The 23,976-nt window shown below is 40.9% G+C and overlaps 1 protein-coding gene across 2 annotated transcripts in view; it reads right to left on the reverse strand.

The window, feature by feature from the left end:
- The window catches only part of LOC102293318 (inositol polyphosphate-5-phosphatase A), a 145,071-nt gene that overhangs the window by 88,959 nt on the left and 32,136 nt on the right, over nt 1-23,976 (reverse strand). For both annotated transcript variants that reach the window (XM_042226503.1, XM_005936839.2), the window contains exons 2-4: nt 17,476-17,517; nt 7,666-7,766; nt 7,414-7,501 (exon numbers count right to left, since the gene is read on the reverse strand). In XM_042226503.1, coding sequence (XP_042082437.1) covers nt 7,414-7,501; nt 7,666-7,766; nt 17,476-17,517 — 231 coding nt within the window. The remainder of the gene's footprint in view (nt 1-7,413; nt 7,502-7,665; nt 7,767-17,475; nt 17,518-23,976) is intronic.

Genomic DNA, 23,976 nt, shown 5'->3' on the forward strand with positions numbered 1-23,976 from the left:
CTGTACTGTGAAGTTTACAGACAACATTGCCTAGATTCCAGACAGCCAAGAGACTTGATATTGGAAGGAAATCTATAGTTTTACAGTTTGGAGCAAAAAAAAACTGACTGCCTGATGGCAACAAGACTAAGGGATTTAGAAAGAAGGAGGCAAAGACACACTCCGTGAGACTGCACCCAATTCCAATGCTTCACCCTGGTAGTGTATCCCAAGCACAGTTTAGGTTGTGCCTGGAAGAGCCCCAGAACTGCAGGTCACCCACCAGACGCTCCCTGGTGAAGTGCCCTGACAGATTCGGCTCCTGTCCTTAGCAAGGTACTAAACTCATATCCATCTGATTCATCTAGTACCATTTTGCCTTCGGAGACCGTAGCAGGGACTAATGCATCAGACCACACAGCTTCCAATATCACAAGGGCACAAAAACCCGTCTTCCATGTTAAGGTGGCAGTTTTTTCAACACTATAATTTGTAGAAACAGTGATCAGAGCCATAATAAGCAAACACAGCTGCAGTAACACCTTCTTTTATGTTTTACACAACTGGTTTACAGCAGGTGTTGTTAAATCTCTGCTAGAGGGTCTGTGTACCTGAGGCAGGACAAAACTTCCTTAATGTTTCTTCAGCACTCATCTCAGCAGGTTGTTTGCATGTCTGCGGCACACTGTAACAGATACTGCTTACTGTAGTCTCTTGGGGTTGAAATGAGGCACAGAGGGTGAGTGGGGTGGAGGTAGGGTGGGGCAGAGGGGTCACATGAATGTGCGCATTTGTGTTAATGTGTGTGGTAGACCTACAAGGGGGTGATAACCCCAATAACGGTGGCCCTTACCTTTCTGCTCCTTTGATCCACACACACATGCTACACACACACACACAGACACACAGACACCATGCCACTGTGCGTACAATATGTGATTTTAATGAACCTAATCTCCAGGATCACCAGGTCTCTGAGCCGGGAAATTAACGAGAGCAGGTTAAACACACACAGTAGGTTCAGTGAAACCCCTTTCAAATCATGTGTGTGTGTGTGTGTGTGTGTGTGTGTGTGTGTGTGTGTGTGTGTGCACTTATGTCTGCCCACGAGAGTATGAGTGATGGCCATGGAGAGTTATGGCCCGGCGATATTACCGAGCTGACATCTACTCCATTCAAGTGGCCTCAGTCGGTGCCGTACTTCTCACCATATTGAAATAAGAGCTCTCTTAGATTTAGTTTGCAATATTTTAACCTGCTTATGTGCCCGCTGTGGCGTTTTTAAACACAGAGCTGGGAGGCAGAGCAGGAGGAGGAGGAGGGTAGATGCTGGAGCTAGTTAACCTCTGTGTGCAAAACCAACAGACTCTACATGGAGACCCTTCCTCTGTGACCCCACTTTAACTGGAAAGTATATAATCTCTATATGCAACAGAGTTTGTGTCCTCATAAAAAAGCGGGGGGTGGGGTATAGGATCAAGTCGTTGTGCTTTTTTAAGAAGGGAAAAAGAGGAAGGCAATAAATGTGAGTGACATGGATTTCTGGGCAATGGTTTAGACACAGTGAAACTGAAGCCCTGTCAGCACAGACGGACACTAAGCGTTCATAAATTCCTGCCTTAGGAGAGAGGGACTGATGATTGCATTACAGCATGCATCATGGGAATCACCTCTGCAGGAAGATGAACCAGGAATCTGAATGCAACTTCAGGAAGTCAGGAAATAAAGGCGTTAATGCTTTGCTTCAGGTGGGGTTTCTCTGCATAAAACTGGGACTCTTGCTTTCCTTTACTTAAATAACGAGGCTCCGGTTTCACAATCCACTTTTTGCAGTAGTCTTTTTATTCCCTTTGCAACAGGATCTAGTTGAGCCTGCCCCAAAACACAGACTGACTGAGCTGAGACTCTGAGGCAATTTTGTATTTGTATCTTTGGTGGTCAAATTAGATTTAATGTTAGATTTGACTTCCATGTCATACCAAACTTACCATTATCTATCAATAAAACATCCCCCAAAAAGCACTATCAGGTTTCACAAATCCAAAACACAGAAAAGTGTTACAATATACACTTTTAAATTCCAATAATCTATTCATATTGTTTTTGTATTTCTTCTTTATCTGCTTCCTTTTTTTCATCTTTTTTCTTCACGGCACATTTTCATTTTTACTTCAAATTCATCCATCCATTCATGAGAGCCTCACCCACCTGTAGAGTGGCTCTGGAAACCTCACCTCGCCCGCCCATCTTCAAATGTTAAAAGAGCTTCTGGCCTCCTTCCCCACCCACCCATATGCATTTTCATTAATTAGCAGCAAATTCCAGTTGAATTTCAGACAAATAAAGGTCTGCACGATAGCATCAACAAACTGTTGCTCGTTTATTTTCCGTTCATAAATCATATTCGCTTAACTTAGTTACACCCAGTATTTCTCCTCTGGGCATACACTCCGTACTGCAGTGGCTTTGTGCCTCAACAGAGGTTTGCACTGTGCCGGAGTCTACTCCTGTCTGTGTGGGGTAAAACGCAGACAGGTCGTTAGTCCGTCTTAGGACAAAGTCAAAGAGACAGACGGATATGCAAACACAAACTCACTCGTACAGCCGATTTAGAATCCCCAATCAACCTAACAAGCATGGATGGCCGGAGGAAATTTGAGCAGACACAGAAAACCGCCCCCGCAAATTCGACTAGCAGATTAAAACCCCAGAAGCTTTCTTACATGACGTGACAGTGCTAACAACTGCACCGTGCTGCCCAGCTTCAAATGCAATATACATATGAAATTAGATTTCATACAAATTAGTTTGACCCAAGGCTTCCACTGTCATCCTGTCCTACTTAGCAAAGCTGGGCTCTACTGTAAATGTATTTTTGTCAGAATCCTGGCTTACCTGAGAGAGGACTCAACCTTGGTGGTTATAAGACTCATTCTGAAGCCACAAACACAACTTCTGCTCCATTATTCCAAACAAACTAAGATGCTTAATGCAATCATAATAAAAATTCACTCAAATACAAACGATTTAAGATTCATGCTAAATGTTGCCTCTGCTGGGTCATCATTTGCAGTTTGTATCAACTTGATACACTTGATCAAATCAAGCAAGCACGGCAGATTTGTCTCATCTTCACGTTCAAGGACACAAATCCAAGGGAAAAACAAAGCAGGACAAAGTGCTAACACAAAACATAAAAAGAGACAGCGGTCTCCTGTCAAAGCACGAGGCCTGATTTATCCTCTACTCTCTGCTCTCATTCCTGTCCTGCAGACCACAGACATGAGAGAAGCCTTTAATTTCCCATTAAAATGCCCCGGAACAACTGAGGGCTGAGGAGGCGCCGTGTGCCTGCTCTGTGTGGACAGCTTGATTAGGCTTGTGTGACTGCGGTAGGTGTCCTTTCTGTGCAAGCTGCAGAGACACCAGAGCAAAGTGTGTGTCGGGACGCAGCAGCATCAGCATCAGCGCACGTCACTCCAGATGACATGGGCTGCAGCTCCAGGGCCAGGCCTACGATAAATATTAATGGCCAAGAACAAGTGGATTGGGAGTTGAGTTATCAGGGCGGGCCTTCCTAATTGACATTTTACCTGCTGTATACCTTAACAGGGCTGTAAAACACCAGGCCGGGGCTCAGCCGTAGGGGGGAACATGTCAGTCAAGGTACCGCCACCTTCCTCTGGGAGGAGAGGAGGAGCTACCAGCTCGCCCGGCTTCTCATTGTTCAGATTTTTCAGATTTGACATGCAGGTATTACACGGTGCTATTATCTAGCAATTATTGGAAAGATGCTTTAAGAGATGTGAGGACTGGAATCTAAATAATTCTAATAAATTATGAAAACGAAAAAAGCCAAGTCTTTCCAATAAAAACTAAATTAGGCTTCGACATTTTTATTTTTGCATTACTTGTCATTATTTATATGTTTAAAATGATTTTTTCTCTTTGGGGGGGGTTAACATTTCTTTTTTAGCTTTATATTTCTTTACATTTCATCAGTTGTGTTCATGCTTATGACTTGAATTATTACAATTTAATATTCTACTTATTTACTGGAAAAAATCCATCCATTATTCAAAGGAGCATATTGAAATATTTCATTTAAAAAAGCAAAAGTACAGATTGTTTGCAAAAAATAGATAAAAACTGGGAAGAAAAGACAAATTTTATATCATATTTTCTTGATTTAGGCATTAGATGAATCATCAAGTTGCAATAAATCAAATACTGCAAGGAAATAAATTGACCGTCTTATTATAGGGCTCCATGCATTCATGTCAACGCATTTATAAATTGCATTCCCCTTTGCATTCACTCTCAAACACACACACACACACACACGTTGGCCTTTAACATACACCTGTAACACTACAACACAAATCATCCAAAACAGTCACTCGTCTCGTCCCAAAAAACACCAACACAAACATATATGCATACACATACACGGGTGCATGCAGGAAACACAGCAGCACACACTCACACCGAGTGGAATCTCAGGACCCAGAAATGTGTTCCCACTTACATTATCTGAAAATTGACAAGCGGGGCAGACAACAAACAATTATCCCCAGAGCACAGGGAGGAGGGAACAAAAAAAAAAAAAAAGATCGAAGACTGAGAAAACAAATAGAGGTGATGTCATCAGAGCTAAATGGCAAGCCCTGTGTGAGAAAGACTGGAGAGTCTATTCATATTTACTGTTGCCAGGATTTCAATATCAACATCATCGAAAGCACATCAGATGTTTCTCTTTCCGCTGACTGACTCACAAAGACGAGCACAAGCTGCCGTCTGTATTTGAGGAAAATTAAAATATAAAAAATGGGGGGAAAAAAGAAAAGAAAAAAAGGTTAATCCATAGACAAACACCATTAAATAAACAGATCATAATGCTGGGATATTAGCGGCGCTTATGTGAAATGGCAGATAATTAGATTTGGGAAAGGCCAGTGTTTGTAATATTTTTTTGAAAAGAGCAAATGTGACTCAGTGGGTGCTGTGATTTATGAGCGTTTGTGGAGGTGCAGCGTAGCGTGGCGATAACGCACAAAGTGCTGAGGAGATCCAAGATAGACGCAGGCAGCGATCACAGACAAACTGGGTCTCGGGGCACGGTCCATAACTGGACAACATCCATATGTTATTTTATAGTCTATCTACATAATCTCCTGGGAACGCGGAGATCATCATCTGATGCACCTGCAGCCTGGTCACTATCAGCCATAACGCTACAACATAAAACATGCTTCTATGTGGAGAGAGAGCAGCACTCAATCCTCTGCTGCTGGTGTTACAATTGAGCATTTGGCTCCACCTAGAGGGCACAGAAGCTGTTTAGCAGGAGGAGGTATGGAAAGAGTCATTGAGAAGAAAAATGATTTTATAAGTGTCGATTTTAAGGTCATAAACATGTACGAAACAGGACAATTTCTCCACTTTTTTTTTCTTTTTTAATTGAAATATGCTTTGTTTATAAATCCCAGCTCACGTTTAGGAATCTATGATTTACTAATCAGCACTGAAACAATCCCCAAGCACTTCCAGCCTCAGCTCAGCTGAGTTCCAGATCTCTACTGCCATCTTGTGGTCATCTGCGTTTACTGCAGGTGTTAGGAAAACTGAGCAAGGCGGCTCTCCTACAATGTGAGCAGTTAACAACGTGAGTGTCATGTATCACATTAGGTGACACTTGGCTGTGGGAACGCAGGTGCAAAGCTGTGTCACAGCTGCTGCTGCGTCACTCCATCTTTCATTTATGCACTCATATCAAACCAAAACCAGGTAATGCGGTTGTCCGTTTCCACAGACTCAGCTCATATGTAACAATTACATGGTGTGCGACAGCTTTTTAGTTCATGTTCTATCTACAGAAAACAAACAGAGCAATGCCAACCACAGACTAAAATACCACCACAGTGTCCTATTTTAGGAGGATATTGTGGTGCCATTTCAGTCACTTATCACAAAATTGCTTCTGCACTGGCACGTGTCAAATGTTCTTGATAGCATTAGAATTCATGTGAAATGTGTAAAGAGCAGGTGGTGGCAGTGGTGGGGTTGTGTGGATCAAAGCATATAATTTTATATATATGCTGAATTGTTAGCATATAGTTAGGGCTCGATCAAGTGACCCTGAATTCTCCCTTAGTTATGCTGCAATAGGTGTATGCTGCTGGGGGATTCCCATGATGCATTATGTGTTTCTACTTCAGTCACCTTTCTCATTCACTATGTGTTAATAGACCTCTGCACTTTTCTCTGTATGTACTATTATTGTAGGCTCTACCTTACAATATAAAGCGCCTTGAGACGACTATTGTTGTGATGTGGTGCTGTATAAATAAAACTGAATTGAACTTTTAAGCTTCAAGCTAAGTTAATAAGAAATTTTTTCATCATTTTTAGGGTACAAACTGTCTGCTAATGGAGTTCTATGTTGATGCCTCGCTCTGTGTGAAGTTTGCATGATTCTCCCTGTGCTTGAGTGAGCTCTCTCCAGGTACTCCAGCCATGCACAGGTTAGGTTAACTGGTGACTCTAAATCGCTGTGAATGTGAGTGTGAATGGTTCTCTATCCCGCTGCGTTGGCCCTGTTCTGTGGCTACACATCCTAAGTGTATTAAAGATGATTAAATCCAGTACCAAATCTTCATGTTGAGCAATAAAAATTGATTCAGACCAAATGATTGAGCTAGTTAGCCATCCCTATCACAACAGATGTAAGCTTATAACAAACAATCCTTCTTTTTCTGTGTATTTATCATACATGTACATCTGAAGGAGTGCACAGGAATGGCACTTTGCCTCCTAGCAAGGAAACTCAATATTGTATATTTAGCATTTAGCATAATCCCGGTGAAATCCAATCATCACTAGCATGTAATTCATGCAAGAGAGCCAATGAAAATAAAGCGAACAGTCAAAGCACTCACTGCCTTTTAAGCTGCGTTGACTTACTCACATCAACTTCTGCACTGATGCAAGAAAACATTACACCCTAAGTTAGCAGTGTTTGCTTACCGCCATCAAATGCCACCCACTGAAATCAAGATTCTTTTTTAATACGATCAATATTGTGGCTGAAAAGTAGAAGATCTTTTTTTTAAAACAGCTACAACAGCAAAAAATTAACCAAGAATGTTTCTTACTCCTTCTGTTTAATAAGTATAAGTGCTTATCAGCTTTGTTAAAGTTTCTACATTACCATGTTTATACTAACTCAACATTTCCTGCACCTCTTTCATTGATACACATCATTCGACCACTTTAGAGAATAAGTGAGGTAGAAAGAGGGGAACAGAGGGCAACCACCAGAAAAACAAGGAACGACAGAGAGGGGATGGCAGAGATGGAAATGAGGCAGGAGACACTTTCACAACTGGGGTAAATCCACACAGCAGCCGATACAATCTATCAAACGCCACTCACTGTGAAATGCTCCTGGGATCTGTAGTTCTCATCGAGGTAGACGCGGGCTCTGCTGTATTCCTTCAAGGCATCGCTGGACAACAGCTCTCTGAGGGACAGAACACACCAGGTCATATATAAGCAAAAAAAAAGTTCAAACTAGCGCAAAAAAAGTTGAGATATGACCTAAATGGCTAAAATTTTGCAGGGGGTGTTGCACGGTCTATAGCACTACAAAAAACTATCAGACAAACTTATGAGCACAACACTTACTTCACAAAATTATCCACGTGTGACATGGACTCCTCGAAATTCTTCCCACCCACCTCCTGACAATGCAGTGCCAAGAAGTGAGGCTTATGCGACTGTACTGTCTGAAACATAAGACAGAAAAAAAAGCACAGGTGAAAAGAGAGCAAACAGGACAAACAGTTGTGTTTCACTTCATTTTATTTTTTAAGTGGAGTACATCCAGGACAATAACTGCAGCACGCCCATTTTCACACAATAAACAAAGCTAAATTTGAATCATTTATCCAAACGTAAAAACCTATATTGACTTGGCACCTGGGCCTCTACAATTCTTCCTAACGCGACTCTTTGACATGCTACTATATTTACACAAGACAAAGTGCCTTGCTAATTTAGGCAGAAGGCACTTAGTGAGCTTGTTCCACACGCGTAACGCTGGCCCCTCTTCATCTACAACCAGAGATGGGCCTGCAGATCTCTATGTATGTACAGCAGGGTGTGACAGACGCTCACACATCGCCATTAGTGCTGACACCTCACTCAGTGTACCAATAACAACTGCACCGCTCCAGCGATATATCAGATGCTTATTAGAGTTTGGGCAAGACTCCAGGAAACAGGAAAAAAGTGATGATTTTTATTATACGGCTGTGAGCAACAAACACTTCCTGGAAGCTATCTCCCCCTGAGTCACATGACCTCCTATTACACATTGGGAGGTGTTTGTGAGCACCCTGTCAGAGGTGCTCAGAGTGGCTGACTTCTAATGGAAAATCAATACCAGCGAGTGATTTACAGCACTCACAAGCACTCACAGGGTCGCCCCTATGGATGTCAGGCGCGAGCTATACATCATTGTCGCAGCCCGGTGAGTGGTGGGGGCTACAAATGATCCCTGGACCCGAATGGAGCCACGCTACTTCACCAGCTCCCGCCCCCACCTCAGCATTGCATTATGCTCACTACAGGCCCAATCAAATAAAAGTAATGTATGGCAGTAATGCTATGGATTTTCCATCAACCTATGGCTTGTCACTTAGCTCGATGACCCAGGAGCGGGGACCTACAGAGGCCCCAAAGCTGGAAAGATTAGTGCACCTATCAACTCAAGATGGAAAAGGTCACACTCTCAAGGAGCTTACAACTAATGTCAGGCTGGAAAATGGTGCACGCACACTGACGCGCCTGTGCCGTTTTCTATTTATCTTTCCACACTGTAAATTCTGGTCTACGCGAGCAATCAGACAGAATCCGTGTAGTAATATCATTATCAGGCTCACCAGTGCTATCAGGCCAGAGCCAAACAGCATTGACTGATGACCTTAGTTTGCAAAAGAAAAAAAGAAACCTTCGGACTAGCTTCTAATTAGATATAATTAGATAGTTATTCAGTTGACGTTTGAGAGTCGAGCAGTGACCGATGTGTTGACAAGCTGCGTACTGAATCTATGACAAAAGATTTTATGGTGCGTAACGATAGTGGAGTGGAGAGGACTGCCTCCAGTGACATCTGCTGAGGCAAGGGTGAGAAAAGCCTGTTTGGCCACATTGACACTACCAACAGAGAGCTCCCATATGGGACCATTTTTCAAACTCACAATGGTGTCAAGACGCTGATGTGTTTGATATGAAGGTGTGTCCTCATATCCTCTCTCTCTCTCGAACGCTCCATGACACCATCTGAACTCCGAGGACGCACCCGGGCGTCTAAATGACATATTTGTTTAACTGGAGCGGGAGCCGAGGAGAGATGTGCTGTACCAACAAAGTCAGATCAAAGTCGCGATCTCATACTTTACATGTATTCAGAAGATGGTCTTAATACAGATGTAGTTTGATGGGGGGATGAGCATGCATCAAAAAAACAAAAAGCAAAAAGCTAAAGTGTGCACTGCTAAAACCCGATTATATGAATGAATGTGTTGACAGGAGCGGAGGATTTAACTGACAAGTAAGGGTTTTTTTCTCATTGTAATTTTGAGTATTTTGAGACACATAATGGCTGTCAATCAAAAACAATGGTCCTAGGTCGTAACACATATTGTCATTTATCACCTTTTTTCAACTGTAAATTAAGTCCTCAATGTTAAGCTGTTAATATCTATTTTATCTCATAAGATAAAGTTATCTCACTTCAGTTATTGTTTCGTTGTTTTGTCAAAAAACATAAAACCGAGTCAGTCTGACCTCAGAATGATATCAATTTATTATCAATTTGATATATATCAGCAATTAAATGCAGTCTCTTTCTGATAATACAGTATTTGATAAATTGTCAGAAATCACTTCTCTGTTACTGCCTACGTAGACATAAATTTACATATAAAAGAAATTCACATTTGACTTTGAGATCTGCACTCAGAAATCTAACCAGCTAGAAGCCAGCAGAGTCTGTTCTCGAGTTGTGCTTATTAACAGACTCATTTAAAATGAGGAAACATGCTGGCAATTTGTCAGACGGCATTTGCAAACTGTCAACAATCTCTATGAGAGTGACCTCTTGTTTGTAGTATTTTCAGAGCATTTTAATTTATTTAATAATATATCGAGAAGAAGAAAGCAGCTGGACTCCTTCACCAGCCCTCACAACGATTATATGACTGTGTGTATGACTATACGGGGAAACAAACTAAGGCCCCAGTCACACAATAAGGCCTAAAGACCAATCAGTGAGCCCATGATAATTACCGGCTGAAGAGGAAAACGTGTATTTCCAGACTGGTTGGTCCTTTGCAATTGTATTGGTCACCAGCAGATTGATGGAGTCACCTGAAGTTTCCAGGGAAGACGCCAACATGTTCAACTACATGCTAAGCAATTGTGAAACTGAAGAATACGTCATAAATCAGAGACCGTTTGCCTACAAAGTAAATGTTTTATGTTTTGCCAGGAGGCCTCTGAGTCTGTGTGACTAAGACCCAAGTTAAGTGAAAAATGAGTTATGGGGGGAACGAAACAAAAGTTTATTGCTTCTGAAGTGTTCTAAGAGTTTAGGCACCACTGGTCGAGCCACCCTGAAAGCCATACACAAGTTATTTTGCATTGCTGATGGTTGCTAACATATTTAGCTGTATGGCAACAACTGCAGGCCTTGACACCAGAAGCACATTACTAAGCACTAACCACTTGACATGGTTACTTCTGCCAATGTGTCAGAAGTAACCATAATCCTGCCTTTAGAGACAAAAAAGCACACATTACATTAGCTAGCTATTCATATTTATGCCAAAGCACTTGGCAAACTTTGTGTTTTATGTGTGAAAAGGTCACAAGAAGTACTATGCACCAGATATCAACAGAGATAGAGGGCCTTTTATGAGAACTAATCAGAAAAGCCTGAGTCCTATTTCATGGTTCCTTTTTGGAGGTGGGAAACAATCAGAGGGATCAAAGGAGCTTGTACGCTGTCAAACAGCTGGGATTGTTTGTCTTACTGTCCCATTCCAGCACAACCACTAACTGGGAAGAACCCAAAACGAGAAACATTGGGTGTAATCTAGGTTATTAGGTTATTAAGTTATTTTTATTAGCAGATTAAACCAAAAGACCATCTCATCTAGTGCATCTGAGATAGCCACGATATGGGGTAATTGGATTTCAGAGACTTATTTTAATTGCACACATTGGTCTGTTTAATCAATTAACTATCTGATGCCCTTAAGCACTGTACAAGTACAGATCACAAGACTGGATGCTGGGATCTCACACAATCACTGGCTTGTGACAGGCCATAGAAGTTTCCAATGCAAATCAGCTGGGGGATTATTCAATTCAGTGCGGTGCAATGCAAAGCACTGTTTATACTACTGCACCAGCAATGGAGAGATCCCATTTTCACCAACCTATTGCAAACAAGTGGGACAAGCAAATGAACCTGCTTTGCCTACATGTAAATAACTGAGATGTCCTGACACAGGGTCAAAAGTCCTAATAAAGGATTTGATTCAGTTGCACGAGAAGTCAAGAAAATCAGAAGCAAAGCCTCTGAAAAAAAAACAAGTAACAGCAGTTAACAGTTCGGCCTTTTCCACTTCACTTGGATTTATAGCATCCAATAAAATGTAACCAGCAGCTTAGTCCAAGTGCCGAGAGTTCACGCTGCCTGTCCATAAAATAAAAAATAAAATTCAGTATCAGGAAGCTAGGATCCCGTCAAATAAAGATTTTTTTAATCTAAAATAATTATCTTTTTATGTTTTTGGTTTTACTAAAATGTGCCTTCTTTTGTTCATATAAGTAAAAAGCAAATAAAAAAAATGTGAATGAGTAATATGATAAACTTTGTATTATTTCAAGCTTTACATGAGTTAAAACTTTAGGTTCAGCAGTACATTCCTGTAAATCTCTTGAGTTCTTCTTTTATTCTACTTGTCTCACACATAAGGTGTCTGAAGGCCACCGTCTTTGTTTAACTAAACTTAACTGAACAAAGTTTTGCTCAAAATATGCTTTAGTATCAAACAGCACAACCATTATAAATAAGTCAAGTGCTAAGATTAAATAGAGAACATGAGAAACAAATCACACAAGCATAGAGAGGAATAACTTTTAATTGCATGACACTACAGTACCAAAGGCAAACATACCTTTGAGCTTCAAGCAAGGCGTGCCGTTAAAATAATTTTTCTTCCTTGAGGAATTCCCGCATGCGATCATTTCGACCATATATAAAAATACAGCAGGTAACAAGTTTGGTACCAACAATGACCTAGAGCCTTAAGGGCCAGTTTTAAATTATGTATTTATTATTTATGATTTATTAGTTTTAATAAAGCTTCTACTGTGTAATTTGTCGTTAAAAAAAAAATGACAACACTTGTTCCTTACAATCTTGTTATTAATAGTCGAGGGAGTGTGAAATGCACTGAGCTGCTTTGAAGCAGCAATCCATGCAGCTTTTTGCAGGGTTTTTAGTTTTTTCCTGATGACAAAATGGTCCTGTGTGGTAGAAGTGAAGTTTAGTGGATGTGAGACCAAAGTTCGGTATAAAACAAGCTTTGGATTCTTGCCAGGTGAATGCACTGCACGAGTCTTGCCTGTAAACAGCTTTAAACATACAATGTGCTTTTTCCGATTGCAGCCGCTGACAATTTTCATTGAAAAAAGGGAGAATTGGTTCAGAGTTTCTGGCCAAACGGCAACCAAATCAACTGAGAGCAATGTGTGCTCCAGAAGGATTGTGGCGAGCTGGCCCAGCGAGGCTGATTGTAGTTAACTCTAGCTGTTTCTGCTGGCTGTTCCCAGCCGTGCAAAGTTCAGAGTCTGGTGCTTCTTTCCATGACGTCAGCCGGCAACAGCACAGAGCTGGCATGAGGCTACAGGCCCGCCTGGTTCACACAGGGGCACATCGCTCTCTCTCCCTGCATGCTTTTTCGCGCGCGCACACACACACACACACACACACACACACACGATGATATCGTCATCTAACGCACATAAGCACGTTGCACAGTGCAAACAGAATTCCTCAACAGCCATAACCAGCACATGCTCTTTACACAAGCACACACACACACACTTTTTTCTCATGATATCTAAAATTCCTGGCAATCCAAAAATCACCTTTGCATGCCGGTGACAGTGAAAATCAGGGGATAGCAAAGCTAAGTTAAGAAAGATTTAGAAATTTACAGAGGAAATGCCGCTGAGTTCATGTTCACCTGTATTTTGTGATTTCTGGAACTTGTTCGACCTTCTACATTAAGAAGAAGCTGTTGTGCCATATGAATAATTTCAATTGATTAAGAGCAATCATACAAACTGACAAAACTGGAACAGTTACATCATGCCCCCATGTCCTTGTAACACTTTCTGCATATGCAACAAACTGTATACTTGTTTGAAGGAGAACAATAAAGTGTGCGTGTGTGTGTGTGTGTGCGCGCGTGTGAATGTGTAGGTGTGTGTCCACTGGGTGAGTCTGGAATATTTATAGCAAGGAACCAGTGCTTCGTAAGAATAGTAAATAAGACGTGTGTGTTTTTCTTACGCATGTTTGAAGTGTCATTTATTGACTCAGTTTGAACTAACCACTTTTAGGGCTACTCCCATCCACACCGTTTCTCTTTCCACACACACACACACGCACACACAAAGTGGAAGGAAAATAAAACAAAAGAGAAGCTGATGAGTTGAGTGACATTTTATACTTAAATATGTGAAAATGTATGCAAAAGGAGCCAACCAGCATAGTAAAGAGCTTAGTCAAAACATCCATCCATCATGCAGAAAATCAAGTTCTCTTCATTTATTTATCAGCATGCAAAAAATATCTTAAAAAATATCACATTAGGCCACTTTCCACTGCAGAACCTTGCAGGGAAATCCAGTATATACTGCCTGCATATGTGTGTGTTCTTTGCACAGGAACCGAGGATGACATTTTTGGGATAGAAGTCATCTCTGCTATAAAAGCGGACACAAAGAGCAGGCAGCTTCACTGTTTTGGTGTTGGAAGTTAATGGCACCTACCTGCAGCAAGAAAGAGCAACCTTCAGTGGCTAAAATACTAAGCCAAAGCAGAAGCACTGCGAGAGATTGACTGAAAGCGAGTCAGTCCCCAAAGCCTGCCACATAAAACTAGCTCTTGTCTTTTATAACTTCTCACTTGTTTAAATTGTATCAAATATATAATTTAGCTGAGTCTGTGTTGAGCTATAACATCAACTAGTTCAAACTGGATCTGTGGTGTCATTGTCTTTTGGAGCAAATACAATTATGTGACAAAGAAAAAAACCTACATTGCTATGTGGTTAACTTTACTACCAGGCCACCCAAGAACATTACAGTATTTAAACTGTATGCTACCATAGCACAAAATAACAGGCATCCGCATCTCCAGACAATCGCAATTGAACATGGGTTGACTGAAATCAGTCAGGCAGATTGGTCAATGACTGGAACATGTTCCAATCAATCTGACTCAATGAGCACAAAACATCTCTTTGCAACAGGGGACTTGACTCAATTGGATATATTTTGGTTATGTTTCAATTTAAAAGCAAGGCTGCAGAGCCGTCCTGCAGCAACAGAATTTATGAATGCTCAATTTATGAGTTGTAGGAGGTTCTGTCTTGTCTCTTTATTTCAGATTTTACATTTTTGCTCATTTATCACAGTTAATCATCCCATTATCACAAAAACATTGCGTGTAACTGTTAGCTTGACCCCATTAAATCTCAAACTGTTTCCATCTTAATGCCGTTTTATCACCAGCTTAACACATAAAAGACGCTTTGAAGACAGACACTGACTGCAAGTGGTCACAGACCCGGTCCCCTGTCTTCGAAACAACTACTTCACTTCATCACAAGATCACAAGTTGTTGCACAAGTTGATCACAAGTACGCAATGTGCAACTGACTGTAGCATTATAAAGTTTATTAGCATTAACTATTAACTCCACCCTCATCTATATTCTAACTCCAAATAACCTCAACAGTGACCACTACAGTGTTAAAATCTAGGCATTAAAAATGCTAGTCTTCAACCAAATGGGTGGGGTCACAGTGGTTATGTACCAAGTTCCTGCTAAGGCTTCTATAATGAATGTGGTGTAGACAAACAAGATAATGCAACGTCCTGGAATAAAGATCCTTCTTATCAGTGTAAAGAAGTGAAGCAGCCTGAGTTCGATTACTTACTTCAATAGCATTGTTCAATACACCTATATTCTCTTATAAGTGCTGACAGTGTTTTCTAAACACTTTTTTAAAAAGTAGTAAAAAGAAAATCTTGAAATCTTAAAACTCAAAGGCCTCAAAGAGCTCAAAGAGAACATTTTCCAAAGTCATCATACCAGTGTACAGCTGTTCATTCATCCACGAGTAAACTCGCAGTGCAGGAATTTGGTTTCATGAAAAATGAACGTCTGTTTCACACGCAGTCATTGTAGGCGACTGGAAAACTGCTCCTACTGATGAGTAACCTCACATCACCTTCTACCCATTAGGAAAAACTAAACTTTTTCTCACCTATACAATCAGAGCTTTGTCCATTTTTGTGTTGTACACTTAATTGACCTCTACACAGGCATGGCAGGATCCTTGGCCTCACCTGCTGGACACCTCACACATTGGTACTGCATCAGATTACAGATATTGATGGCTGTAGCACCCCCGTGGCCGGAGCACAAATCATTATGGGCCATTCAGCCTGAAAGCAGTGTTGAGTAACATTACAAGAATTGCTCAATTACGGCCATCCCTGCTGATAAATATGGAAATTGATCTATTTCAATTCTCTGTATCATCCTCTTCACTTTCTTCCTAGAAGTGATTCAGGGTGGGGTTTTTTGTTTTTGTTATTTGTCTTCTTTAGTTTCTATCTAACTTTCATTTTGTCTCATCGTGTCTGTACATTAATCAAGTTTCACCAGATCTGACTTTGATTGCTTGATACCATCATTTTATTTTCTCAAGCGTGAAATCTTCTCTCTCCGAGTATAAGGATATATGATATATATTTTTCAATATTATTATTATTTATTATTTATATTTCCAAAGATGCTATATTCTTATGCTTTTTTTAAAATATTTATGAGGGCAGGTTTGGTAGAAAGGCTCACAATCATGTTACACATTGCACTACAAATGAGAGAACATCCTGTGTGATGTTTCCACACAGATTAATTATATACAAAAGAAATTCAATAGCAAAGGTATCTTGTATCCCTCTCAAATTATGCTTGGTCCAACAGAAACTGAAATGTTTGTAACATGTCCCTCCAATCTGTCAGGAAATCACATTTCTCAGAGCGATGAACCAATCTTTGTATTTTTGTGTTGTACACAAATGAGCCGATCTTTCTATTGTGTTTGCTTTTGGCAACATTTAAGGAATCCGTTCCAACATTCAGCATGTGGACGAACTCTGGTGGAAAACCCTACCTAACACCTTACTTAGGTTAGCTTTCTTCCACTTGGAAATCTGGATATTTTACAAGAACTCCATCCCAGATTTCAAAGAGGCACTAGCCTAACTAAAGCTAAAAACTGCTCGTCTGAATCATAAGTCTGGAAAGTTTACTGCCCTGTATGAGCATATATTTAGCGCTTTAATAAAAAGAGATTGGAAAATGTATTTGAGCATTATTTTTACCCTTTTGATGTGTAAAATACATTGATTGTGTGCAGAATTATGGTAACAGCGAAACTGCATGTGTCCCTCTCTGCTCTCTTTCAGACAGCAGCTAAGAGGTCTAGCTGCCTCATTTCCCTTAACCCAGTGGAAAGAGTTGTGGTTAGTCAGGGGTTCCTATGTAGATGAAAAGGTAAGATATGAAACATGACTGAGCGCGAAAAAAACAATACAATTAGAGAGTGAAAATAACCCTAGAGCTTAAACTAAGTTTACCCTGTACGATTTAAAAAAAGAGGTTTAAAGGTTTATTGAAACTTTTGATAAAGATAAAATAGTATCATCAGTTAAAGCAGATTAAAGCTAGATTTCTAGACAGCAGCCATGCGAAGCACATGACTTCATTTGACTTGATCTATAGCTTCAGCTTAAGAGAAAAATCCCAGACTATCCTTAAAGTTTGTGGTGATTGTCACATGAGAGCACTTAAAGCTATAGAAACACACGTGATGGTAACGGTGCGTCGACTGTTCTGCTATACTGTAATCCACTTTGTGTGTTTTTAGGGGAGAATAAGACCTTTTGTGAACTAGTCTGTTTTATTTATGAGTTTAACTCATTATTGTACGGGAGGGTTTAGGCCATGTGGGGCACTCTGAAACCTGTAGGCATGCTGATGGTGTTTCCAACAGTCAACGGTTAAGCCCGAGTTACTCAGTGGATTAAATGCATCAAATATTTGATTTCTCTTACCTGGTAAAACTCCCTCAGCCATGTCTTCTGTAGATTTTCAAGCTGGAAACAGAAAAAAAGACAAAGAGTTAGCAACATAATACTTTAATACCAACGCTAAATGCGTAATACTTTATCTCAAAATAACAATAATACTAGTTGGTGTCGTTTCACTTGTTTGTGCACTAGATGAGAAGAGCCCTTCCCTTTTGGATCTGGTTCCTGCTCAGCATTTTCCTAAAGCGTCTTGCCAAACCTTTGACCTTTTTTATCGTTTCCTTCCCCAGTTAAATAAAAAAATACTACAGGTCAGCTGAGTTTAAATAAACTCAATGTGCTCTTCTGAGGATGTTTTCAAAGACAGTGCAGTGTTGCGGGTCACAGACAAACCACAAGCAGACTATGTATGTAGTACATCAACCAGCAAGGTGAAATGACTGCAATACAATCGCACATGAAAAATAAGGTAAAGATGAGTCGAGTACTCATCATGAGTATGCCGCATTTCACAATGACATTAACTTATGCTTTATATTTACATATTTGTATTCAAGTATGTACATGTTATGAAATCCGAAGATTACATATCTAAACTCAATGATGCACACGTTGAATGAGCAGATTTATCACTTGATTTGGATTTACTAATATCCAATCAAACCCCAGCTCTTTCACCATAAAGGTTACACTGAAACAAACCAGAGTATCCGTGTCAATAATCAACTGCTTACTTCTGTTGTCTTAACTATAAACTAAAAGTTTTTCTTTTACAGGCGTGGAAAGATCCCCAACACCAAATTTATTATATGTGTAAAAGATGTAGTGCATGCACTGAGAGGACCCTGCTTTAATCTACTTACAGCATCTTTCTCTCAGGGTCAAAAATCCTGACAGATCATCGACAAACCTCTCGCGCTTCTTCTTTTTCTCACCTCCCTTTGCTCTGCCTCTATCTGTCATTCTCTCTGTCTTCCACTTTAAATGGCTATTCGCAGACCTGGACTTCATTTGGTTTGTGCAGTGGAAACAGAAAAAAGGGCCCTGGGCAGTCTACCATTTATGGAGAGATCTCCCTATGTCGATAACTAGGTCTGTGTGTGTGTGTGTGTGTGTGAGAGATGTTGAGGAGTTTTTCCTAACAAGACTAGTCTATAATAAGAATACACAAGAGATCTGCTGGCTCCGTTGGTATCTGTAACAAAGCCCTAACATATTACAGAAGTAGGTGATGTGAGCTTGGATGGCATGAGGCCTCGGAGAGAGGTTTATATGTGAATAACTGAAATCATATCTACATGCTGTTACCGGGCGAAAAAAAAATAAAATAATACAGCTTCTCTTAACTTTGTTCTTACTAAAAATCAAGACACACCAATGCCAACTTCCCAAAACAGCAGCACAGTGACATCTTTTTGTTTTAGATAATAGTTCAACAAAAAGGCTACTATAGTTTAGAAGATCTTCCGCTTAGCATTAAGGCTAGCTAGTCTCTAAAAGTGTTTGTTTAATTGATATAGATACAACTGTGTGAACGAGTCACTTTGTGGGGTGCGAGGTAAATATTTTCAGCCTAACAGTTTATCCCATTCATCCAGTACTTAGATAAACAACATCTTCGGCTAACGTGAAGATTTCCCGGCAACTTCACTGTAACTCTGACTGTTACCTGCCAAGAAGCCGTCAGAAAACCACAAATTAACAACCTTTGTATAAACAGGACTGCAGAGGTATTGATAGCAAATAGCTAAACTTAGTCTAGCTATTGCAGACACACTATATGAGAAACACGACACTGAAAGATTCCTGAAAGAGAATTCTGCAACAGCAAAGATGATGGTAGGAGTAGACTTGTGACAGGAAGGTTCCCAGGGAACAGTGAGGTTAAGTTTCATTCAAATAATGCTTTAAAATAACTGAATTGAACAGACGAGTCTTCAACTTGGCAAACCGCTTCCAGAAAGGCACTGAAGACTTGCTTACAGGTTCCAAGCTAAGCTAACTAACTTGTTTAGCTATTTTACACAGCCATTGTAAGAGAGACATTAACTTCCTCATCTAAGCCATCAGTCACATAGGCTTAGAGACCTGTCAGCAACCCCTAGCAACCTCTGTATTGCAACCTCTGTATTACCAACACCAGTTGGTGAGTGGCTGCAAGATCAACCAAAAAAGGTGCTGGACCTCCATACAAGTTGTGGTTCATGACAGATTGATGCGATCACCCTTCGTTTGCATGGAAGATGAAGACTTGTCTGCAAACATTTACTAACTGACCTCAGAGCAGCAGTGAAACAGAGAATGTTCACCTTCAAAGGAAAGTTATTCTTTACCAATTTTTACACTGAAGGCCATCAGTCTCAAGCAAACAAGCTGGCATCTTATCAGGCGACCTCAGCAACCACAGGAAGGTTTTTGATGCACCACTGTATACCTGTTAATAACCAATTTCACCTTGAGACTCCCAGCAACCTCCGCAAACCACCAACCAGTGGGGGAATACACATTTTTTCGTAGCAACCGTGGTCACAGTGGGGTCACTAACTGGTGCTTAGGCCTGCATGACTGGGAGTTAGTAATCAATTTCACAGCAATTGCTAACAACCGCAGCAAGCGGTCAGAAATAATCATTTTTCCCTAGAGACCGGTGGTTGCCAGGCAGACATCGACCAGTCTCTTGGGCTTGTGTGACTGGGCTCAAACTTTGAGAAACAAAACCAATAACGCAATGCAAGCAAATAGTTCACTCCAGAAATGGTATGATTTCCTGAATATTTAAGCAAGCAATACACTTGCAAAGTACTAACTGACTAATTACTGGATCAAACGCGTATCCCTGATGACATTTCCAAGGGCACCTAAATGTCTCAGAACTTACTAAGTGTGTGTGTATGTGCACCATCATCCTGGCCTCAGCCAGATCAGACAGAGCATAGGTCTATATAAGGACATGAGCAGTGGACCTTGTCATTAGTCACATGGATGGAGGAAGAGAAAAAGAGAGCAAGGCAGAGACAGGCACAGACGAACAGAAAGGTTCAAATTATTTGCCAGCTTACCATCTTAAGGCTGCTGTGAGGATTAAAACCTTTTTCTCAAGTTCAGATCTCAGTGCCCTTAGGTGACGGCGTCATGCAGTAACATGACAGCTCTTGATGATACGTGCTGATATTTTTGGCTCTTTCCATCGGTTGTTTCTCACAGGACCACTGTTAGCTGCACTTACTGCAATTTCAAAGGTTTCCTGTGTTCACACTCATATCGCTCAGACACTCAGTAACAAAGAGAATGCATCGGCGGTGAATTTAATCTCTCTAAAAAATCTTTCTGAGTGAGGACTTTGCACGTAGGGGTCACCATGGTAATAAGGCAATACAAAGGTACCGCCACCTGATTTATAAAGGAGTTTGAAGGCATCTTATTTGGGAAATATAAGTCCTAGATCAACCAGCAACAAGCGCTCGGTCATGTAGATATCCATCCAGAGGTTTTCTAGAGCACTCTGATGTGCAGCAGAGATGTGTGGTGGTTCTGGGGAACAGATGTCTGCCTTGCAAGGACAGCTCAGAGGAGGACCGGTAGTTCCTCGGAGGCCCGAGCCCTGGAGAGAAAGTGGGCTAATAGTAAAAGGAAAGGGAGGACAAACTGAGTCTATATCTGTAGCCTCGGCACTCTGCCGTCCGCCCTCCTCGTATCAAAAGTTAATTTGCAGTTAATTAGAACGTGGGGCTATACAGGCAAAGAGGTAAAAATAAACCCACTCCATCCCCAGCCTCTCCTCCATGTACACCACCTCTTCCTCCACTGGTGCTTTCACTAGCTTAGTTCTCTCCACCTCCTCTGTGTTTTTTGCCCATGCCTCTGTTTTCTCAGTCGATGGCCTACTTTTCAGACAGCGTGGGGAACTAAGAGACTCTGCCTGGGTTTTAAGTGGAAATCACTGTTTAACAGTGTTTTACTTTTTCATAGGTTTGTCAACAGCTAAAACTGTTGAGTGATATAAGTGATAATGGAGCAAAACTGCGTTGGAGCCATGACAAAAGATTGGGCTAAATCTTCTCTACTTCATCACATGAACGCCGTTTGCACTCGAGTGGTACAGATAAAAAAAAAAAAACAGAAAGGGGACTTTCAGTATGACCGGGTGTACCCTCATTTTCCTTTTCATTTCGATATGAAATCTAAAAACTTGAGGCCTATCGCTTCTTCTTTAAAGTAGGACACTATCACAGTACTTCTTTTGGGCACTGGCTGTAGGCTGAGTATCTTGTGACAAGATATTTGCAGATTGCAAATAACCAATCTTTGAATTGAACAAATACCATGCAAAGCACTCTGGCTGGGCATGCTGATAGGAAATGTGGTGTCATGCTGACATCTGAAAAGTGAAGAGACAAGACAAATTACCGCCCAAACTACAGAACTGTTGACGTCTTCGTCCTTTCACTGTTGACACAATGACATTCCTAAATAAATTAAATTGAAATCACTGACATGTAAAGTAATGAAAGCACTTCTACAAACTTATGTGAAACATTACAAATTTGGACACTTGCTCTCTATGAGATGCTGAAAAGCTGGGGCCAGGCTGCTAATGGACGTTCCCTAATTCATGTCACATTGTTTGGGCTTTTTTATAGTGTTTGTGCTCTTCTTATACCCTTACCCCAAATGGAAGAAGCACAAAGCTGACCTTCATGAACCTCCTAGCTCTTTTAGATGTTTCTTCATGCTTTTTTGTCTTTTCTACACAGTGTATCTTCAAAAAAAAAAAATCACTGGGTTTGTCTTAATAATACTGCAAACTCTTTGCTTTACTACTGAAGTGAAACGACACTATAGAAATAACACTGAACTGGAGTGAATAAAACAGGATACAGCAATCAGAAAACAAACTCAGACTGCACAAGCAAGACAAAAGCAAAAGTATCGGCATGACTAGACCCCACCAGATGTTTTTTGGTGAGTGCGTGTTTCCACTGAAGTGATGCTGACCTAAATAAATAAAAAGGGCGGCTGCACTAAAAAATAAAACTAAAATAAAATGCTTGCATTTCTCTACCAAAAGCTGCAAGGTGTATCGTTTTGCAGAAATTGAAGGGTAAAGTGTGGTGATCTCTACTCACAGGAAGTGGTTAATCAGAGGGGAGGCTAACTCACTCTAGATCATGCTGACAAAGACTTACAGTATACTAGCAGGAATGTCATCGGCATGTAATATATACATTGACTGTGGCCACACCGCTCTTGCATTGGTACTTATGGATTTGTTAAAACGGTAACATGAAGCTCTGCTGTTGTAGCAAAGGTCACGGCCTTCAGTCTTCTACAAAATCTTGGGGATCGTCACCTGAAACATGCCCGTACACACACACACACACACACACACACACGCATTCTTTGGCTAGAATTAACCAGCACAGCTCCATATAAAAGCAGGCTGTTTAAACTGCAACTGTGGGAAAATTACGTCAAGGCCGGTCCAGTTAGACCCCCATGGTGATCTGCTGGGAACACATGGTCACCACATGAGTTTCCTCCTTCACAGCCCACTCTTTACACTCCCAGTAATCCCTGTGATGTTTTCTCTTGGCCTCATTTTCAGCCGCAGTGTTATTATTTTCATTAAGGCCTACTGAATACTAAGTTTGGCCAAGCTCGTGGCTCAGCTGTCTGTTATTTCCTGCCTCATCCTTCTCAACAGTTGCCATCCCCAATAGGCTCTGACTTTCTACAACCAGACTGGCATGGGGGGAAGAAAACAGCAATTAAAAAAAAGGATCTTCTCTCTGTTGCTTGCAACCTATGTAATTGAAAAGAAGAGAGCGAAGATGAGGAGTCTTAAAAAAGCAACGGTTGCTTGGTTACACCTGGCACTAATACCAGACACGCACAGGTCTACCACAGAAAAAAAAACACGGGAGGTACAACTTACAAACCAAGGAACAGTATGACTCTTTACAGCTTTGCTTGTAACACAAATACACATAAACCTCAACTAAATATATGGACTGTCAGTCAAAAACGATTCACTAAAAGGGTCTACTTTTCACTTCGTTTTGCAACAACACTCCCTTAATGAGAGCAGTTATCTGCCCAAGCCAGAGGTCTAAATGACCATCAGTTTGAGGGCCTCATCACTGACCAAGACATTACCTTTGCCCTGCTACATTACGGCAACAGTCGTAATTCACTTTAAGTTCAGTGGAAACCAAGAAACCGCATGTATAGCTTACTTCCTAAACTTTCATCTAAAAGTCAAGCTTTTACAACACAAGCACAGAGTTTCACAACATTACAGCTTCCTTAACGCTCACCCTAGAGTGCTGGCACAAACAGCGTCTCTGCTTCTTACCTTCACAGCACTGAACAATCAGCGTGCTAATTTATGTTAGGATACCGTAAACCAAGTACACTTACCTATAACTTTATCATGATATAAAGTATAGCCACAATACAGATGCAACAGTCATCAACATTTACCATGCGCATGCATCAATGGAATAAGACTATTGGCCAGTATGT

The sequence above is a fragment of the Haplochromis burtoni genome, unplaced genomic scaffold, assembly GCF_018398535.1.
Source record: "Haplochromis burtoni strain Fernald_Lab_line unplaced genomic scaffold, NCSU_Asbu1 Contig_215, whole genome shotgun sequence".
Classification (NCBI taxonomy): domain Eukaryota; kingdom Metazoa; phylum Chordata; class Actinopteri; order Cichliformes; family Cichlidae; genus Haplochromis; species Haplochromis burtoni.